The 7,135-nt window shown below is 45.3% G+C and overlaps 1 protein-coding gene across 5 annotated transcripts in view; it reads left to right on the plus strand.

Annotated features, from left to right (window-relative positions):
- Positions 1-7,064, plus strand: part of LOC106804990 (mannosylglucosyl-3-phosphoglycerate phosphatase-like) — a 61,703-nt gene extending 54,639 nt beyond the window's left edge. For all 5 annotated transcript variants that reach the window (XM_014806428.1, XM_014806430.1, XM_014806429.1 and 2 more), the window contains one exon: positions 5,707-7,064. In XM_014806428.1, coding sequence (XP_014661914.1) covers positions 5,707-5,859 — 153 coding nt within the window. In that variant the 3' untranslated portion in view covers positions 5,860-7,064. The remainder of the gene's footprint in view (positions 1-5,706) is intronic.
- Positions 7,065-7,135: the final 71 nt, after the last annotated feature.

The following is a 7,135-nucleotide window of genomic DNA, read 5'->3' on the forward strand; positions in this document are numbered from 1 at the left end:
CACCAAGCAAACTGTGCAGCAGCACACAGACACACTATCAGGGAGCTAGTGTAACCACATATGTAAATGTAAAAGATAGCCCCTCCCACAACAAGCATAATGTTGAAGATCATTACATTAAGCCGTGACCGTATTTAGCTGCACACAAGCAACTACAAACGCACTATCACAATTCGAACGATCTAATTTAAAAAGACTATATGAGAGATGTGTATAGAATCTAGAGCTGTTACTCCACCTACAATATACTAACACACACGACGAGCGCCAACAGAAATCGTTGCATCAACACTCACAGATAAGCCGAGTGCGCTATTACAATCTTACACCACCGTAAGAAGAATAATTTATTTTCAATATGACTATGAAACAGTAGACAAACAATAAGGCAAAAGACTCCAGAATCAACCTAGAAGATATTACCTATGCACTCATTGTCTATCATCGTTTCCAAAAGTCACTAAATGTTGAAAAGCGTGCAGTCACTATACACAGCCACTACAATGAAACTGGTTATTGTCTAACATCATAATTGCATTAAATTACAGATATGATCATAATCGTGAAATTGCGGTTGCCAGCCACACCGATCCTCGTGACAAAGCGTGCCAAAGTAAATGTTGCTGACTGAAAGCTATGTTCAACCCTCACTGGATAGCCGAAAACTGTTTATATATTTAAATAATTTTTATCCGAGCAGAACCAACTAAAACCAACTAAGTAGCGAGAATAGCCCATTGTTTGCATAAAAGACAATGATTATTACTCATTTTTCTACCTAGAACAAACATAAAGAAAGCAGGCAGCATATGAGAGCACTTTTATCTAATGCTAGTCAGCCCCTCTCTACCACACGCATTCGCGAAAAACACAGCACAAGTTAAATTAATACACCAGTTTAATTATTCCTTGAGAGAAGCCTGTATAGTTTCGATATATATATTATATCAAGAGACTGGTAATTAGAGAAGAGTATGCTCAGAAAGTTTCTAACAGCGTCCTTTGCATAGTTATTGAAACTGCGCGTAAGTATCCTATCAATATGTTGAAAAATACTATTCCAAACTTAATACATTGTTTCAGATCTATGACTCCCTATCATAATGACACCACCAATTTAGCGCTGAAATCGTAATGTGTTCCTTCAAAAATTAGTTGAATACGACCACGCGTTTCCCATCAGTTAATCAACGCATGGATAACACTAATCCGACCGAGGAGACTTTTGTTTATGGGACCTAAGAGTGTCTATGTCTTATGACGGAACTTTGAAGGTCGTAATGGAATGATTAGGCATTGAATTGAAAACAGCGTGCGAGCCAGTTTCCAGCGTGAGCTAAAAATAATGCGCCTACGCTGACAGCTAGCATAGCAGCTGATTTCCTTACGCCCCCAGCCGTATCCGTCATAGACAATAAGAAACACTTCCCATAAAAACAAAGTTCGTCGAGAGTAATGTATGCCATAGCGTGATAATGTGGGAAACGCGTGTCGTATTCACTAACTTTTAATTGAGGAAGCACATTACGCATTTTCAGGTAAATTAGGTGGTGTCAAGTACTGAAGAGGGAGAAACATACGAAAACAAAGTAAAGTTTGATATATTTATCCACGGATAGTTGATAGATTAAGTATACCAGTTCAAACCTATGCAAAACGCTGTTAAAAACCGCTGACATATCTCTTTCTCTATTATACACCTTGATTATGAAGTACAAAGTGTATATTATATATATATATATATATATAAACACATATATACGCAGACGTGTAACACTAAGTGTTTGCTTTTGCTTATCTCCAGTATATAATGAGAATAGTATTGCAATGCACGTACACAGACACGAAAATCAAAGCCGGCCACGCACGTACGGCACCGCACGCCACAGCAAGAGCCACGAAATACAGACTCTAAAACTCCACCATATCCGCCGCCATATCCGCGTCCACCATATCCGCCGCCGTGACTGTGTCCACCATATCCGCCGCCATATCCGCGTCCACCATATCCGCCGCCGTGACTGTGTCCACCATATCCGCCGCCATATCCGCGTCCACCATATCCGCCGCCATGACTGTGTCCACCATATCCGCGTCCACCATATCCGCCGCCATGACCGTATCCACCACCTCCTCCGTATCCACCGTGTCTTCTGTACCCACCGCCTCCGCCGTATCCACCACCTCCGCCATATCCGCCATGTCCTCCGTATCCACCGGATCTTCTGTACCCACCGCCTCCGCCATATCCGCCACCTCCGCCATATCCTCCATGTCCTCTGTATCCACCGCCTCCGCCATATCCACCACCTCCGCCATATCCTCCTATGTTGTATCCACCGTATCCTCCATTGCGGCGACCATATCCGCTAGCAGCAGCAACCTAAAGACATCATTGTTAGTGCACGACTCTGTTACTGTGACCCTTATATATATATCGCCCTCCACATCCCTTCCCAATTCCTCCCTCCCATCTCATTTAGTGAGTACAGATTGAGAACAGTTTTGATAAGTGAACAGAAAAGGGACAACTGAGTTTACGTTGCTAGACTGGCGCAAATATCTTTACCGAAGCCGTGAAAGCTGATTTAGCGGACCCAAATCGCGTAGTACGATGCGCTTCGTGTGCGCGTGGCAAGATAACTGCTGCTTATCAGTTTACTTACCGCCACCAGAACCAGCAATACGAGTAAGGTCTTCATTTTGAAGTCTGAAAAAATAAGTACTGTAACTACTAAGATTGTAAGCGTAATTCAGTGACTAATATCGATCCGTGTATCTTCGTAGCTGTGCAGTATAGCACATGTAGGAAACCCAGTGCGCGTAAGAAATCTAACAACACGCAACTTCACAGTTGTTCCAATACAGTTCGGGCTATTCACCTCTCGTAGATGTCTCGCCTTGGTTGGTTTTCTTGTCGATGGAGAAAGCAAGCGAAGAAGTGTCGTCTCCATCGCTGTGCTGTGATTTTATGTGGATTCGCTGTGCCACTAACCTAGTCGTCACTCTCAACTCTCCTATGCACGGCGGTCGTTATAGCAGGCACGCGCACGCCACCGTTGGGCGTACGAGACACAGCCGGCGGTGACAACGTTATCTATTGTATCTGTCCGCACCGTCGGGTGGCACGTGGCCAACTCATTTCTCTTCTCCGCAGAAATGGTGCGTCTAAGTCGACAGCTGTGGGGGCGGAAGCCCCTCGCTCTCCCCCGCGTAGTAAACACCGACGACGGTGTGATAGCACGTGATTACTGTTTTTTTTTTCCTATAACACAGGCGGTTTCTATACTAGCGCTGTTGTTCTCGAGTAGACTGGTCTAGTGGAATGAGAACAAGCTAATTTAGTTTTGTTTTTTCACCCCGACTCCAGGATTCCCCCCCCCCTCATCCCGCCACCGCTGTGCTCGTGAGGTTTTAATACGTGGCATTCTTACTCGACAACTTTACTTTCGGCGGTATGATTATGCGGATCTAGTGAAACTACAAGTAACCTTTGTGCTGGCGCGGCACAGTTACGGGCTTGCCTGGGTTTATTCACGGAGTCACTGTCCATTTAGTAGCGTGTATATTGGTAACAAGTAAGGCTATATTTAGCTTGAATCTAATCCGTAGCGGTTTATCGTCCTATAGAGAAATTGGAAGAGATTGTCAATTCCGAAGCAATGAATGTATAGGCAGACGTTTTCGCGTGAAATCTGTCTTAAATACTTAGAGATATACGTTCATTAATCAACAACTCGTCGCGTCTGCCTCGTTCAGTGGAGGAAGAATTATTCGCAAAAATATGTCACTACTAGTTGTGATATATTTAGGGCAATCTGGCCATGTCTGTTGTTACAAGGCCTGTCTGGTGAAGAAGGCATGGTTGTTGTGCCGAACGGTTTCATCCAGCAGTCCGTCTGACTAGATATGCATCCGTCCGCTCATCGGTGTTTATTAACAGTGGTCGTTGTCCTTGGATTGTAGTAATTGTTGTATTAGGATTGGATGTCAGTGTTGAAGAGATAACCGTTCGTTGTGCTTTCTGGACTAGAGGCTCATTTTATGTTGTGGAGCACCGGTGAAAGTCGTTTTAACGACACAGGTGTGGTTGTACATGTATAGAGTGATGGCTGGGGAGAGTATATATAACGTAAGACACGTAAGCGTGGTTGACTTGTACATTGTTTAGAATGCGGTCTGGTGGAATTTTCTTTACCACGTACAGGTGTGGCGGGAGAGGAATTTATTGTGCTCTCGTTATTCATGTTGCGTGTTGTGGGGCATTCTTCTAACACTTGTGAAGAATTGTACACATTCACATGTTTAGCACACAGTTTCTACATTGAGCTTAGCCGTAGTAGCGTGTTGTTAGTGGCATGAAGCTAAAAGGTATAGGCACGTTATTGTACACAATTTTTTTCTGCGGTGTCGGTGGGGTGTCGGCTATCCAGAAAATGCAGAGATACACTCTAGCATTACCATTTTCCTGATTGTTTATACTGCTAGTGCATGAACCCCTACAATCTGCCCCGTTTTCCCCCGTTTTTAGCTCAGCTGACGAAGTCAGATGCAGCTTGTAGAATCGCATGATCGATTGTCCGGCTGTCCGTCCGTGCGTCCGTGCGTCAACAGTTGGGCACAAATCTTAACCGCTCGACGTTCGGTCTTAACATTCGGTACGTCGGGGGGGGGGACGCGGAACGGACTCGGGATGTTGAATTTGGGGGTCAATTGTCAAAGGTCAAGATCTGTCAATGGAGGGGGAATATTTCCCAGGTCCAGAGGACATCGTCTAACGGACCGAGTGCAAAACTTTTTTGTTTCAGCGCTGACCTACCTTTTTTATCACTTTATTGAAAGGACCATGAAATGTGCTTTCCACTGACGTGTGAAGAGTATAAGTGTCTGATAAACTTTTGACCCTCAAGAGGAGGGTTAAACATGGATTTGTTGACTGTTAACAAAGGACTAAACTGCTTTTGCTATTAGAGCTCCCACCCAGTAGGTATAGCAAAGCCTATCATAGATTTTAGATCTGTATTAGTAGTATCCTAGATATATGCTCTGAGCGCGAACTCGGTGGCAGGAGGGCGCACTTGATTCGGTTGCGTTGAGTTTATCAGAAGAATACCTGGCTACAGTACACGTCAGTTGAGCGCTGTCGCTCTGTGGCACTTGTTGAGGTTTTTTTGCTTTCTATATTTCCCATATTTGTACGCTCTTCCCAATTCCCAATTATTTACATCTGTGTTTGTCGGTATGATGCTTGAAACAAGATGGAACCGGAGAGGAAGAGAATGAAGCGTTGGCGACAGTCAATACACATGATCACTTGGCGTGTATTTTCAATTTGCTTCTGTCGGGCCCGGATGGAGCACGGAACCTCCCCAAGCGTGTTGTTTGCGTCTCTGTAAACTCTCTCCACTCGCTATATATACTTAAGCCGTAGTCAGTCTAAAAACTGTTACACGCAAGTGTACTGAGACTATCGTTTATGCATCACCTATAATATTTTTACATATTAAGTAAAACGTCAAACCTGTATAAATTTTAATGACTGCTCAAGGTAAACGGCAAAAGGTGTCCCTTCTGGACAGGTGGCCGTTCCGTAGAGGTGACTGCTAACAGGATTGGCAGCATGTATTTGACCGTGATTGGTTAATGACGATGGTCTGTTTTGCGATCGCGTTTGTATTTACGTACGTGTGTATGCGTGCCTTGCAGATTAAGGATCAACTAGAGCATGAGCGCGTCATGCACGATGTATCCGAAGCGATTCTGGAGAGTGACGAGGATGACACGCCGCCGTCGCCCGCTCCCGGGGCCTGCCTCGAGGGCTTCAGCTACACGACAACGCCCCCGACTTCACCCCCGTGACGGCCGTCGCCTTCGCCACCGCCGCTCGTGTACGTACGTGCGTCAGATCACTGTGATGAGGTCCCGCGTAGTCGGGCCGAGACAACTCAGCATGAACCGTCTTTGCTTCGGTATATTGGTGTGTTTTACATGCCGATGCGCAGGTGTGTTCGAGTGGTACACATCATATGATGGTGAAATCCGGGATGGCATTCGCCGCTAAGATTTGCTGCGGTGTAGATGCGAAACGCGGCTGCTGCTGTGCGGATTTTAACTCGTTTTCCCGAATGTTCTAGACTAGGCAGCGTAACGTACGTATTGTTTTTCGTTCGGTCGTCAACACACACTTGATTGGTTCGCTTGCCGTTGCGGTACACCATGGACTGTCTGTGTGTTTAGCTGTCCGTACTTAATTGTATATAAAAGTGATATAAAAGTGATTGCGGGAGTGGGGGAGGGGGGAGCAGGTGGCGTTCATTGAAAGGAAATATGTGTCCGTGATGTGCCTGGGTGTCGGGCTAGGCATTTCCGTTCACGAATGTGATAATAGCATAATCATGGCGCTCGCACGCGGATGTACGAACGGTGACATGCCGGTGTAGCCGTCGCTAATGCTAGAAAGCAGGTTCCAAACGAATACGCGTAGCCGTCTGCCTCATCAATTATGCACGTGTTCCTACCATTATCGCCGGCTTTAATTTTCAGTGAGTGCGTGATTGTGTATAGTGTGGTTTTTGTAGGAATGTGCGTATCGCCGAATAGGCATAACACGGAAACGGCTAAATCGATAATCACAATGGTCGTGTTTCCATTGCTTTAGTTTGTGTGGGTCGCATTTTTGTTTGTCTGGGTTTAGTTTCGTTTTAGCAAGGTGCGATCGGAAAGTACGCTAGTATAGATGCGGGTGCATGCGCCAGCGAGTTGTATATGTGCGTGCTAAAAAAATATACCAACCATCATAGGCATGCACACTATCTAGACTAATTGCGAAGTTGTGCTATCTTCTTTTGTTGAACCGTGACAAGCGAAATGTTTATTGATGTCTCCGCTAAGTATAAGAGGGAAATGAGGATAGTGTTTCATAGTGCGAAAGTCTATTGATTCTTCTTACGGTTTTTAGATGATTATATTTCGTCCAGTGCCAGCGCGCTTTACACACACACGCACACACACGCACCCACGCACATCCACACACGCGCGCACGTACGCACGCACGCACGCACACACACACACACACACACACACACACACACACACACACACACACACACACACACACACACACACACACACACAC

This window comes from Priapulus caudatus, unplaced genomic scaffold (assembly GCF_000485595.1).
Source record: "Priapulus caudatus unplaced genomic scaffold, Priapulus_caudatus-5.0.1 Scaffold95, whole genome shotgun sequence".
Classification (NCBI taxonomy): Eukaryota; Metazoa; Priapulida; class Priapulimorpha; order Priapulimorphida; family Priapulidae; genus Priapulus; species Priapulus caudatus.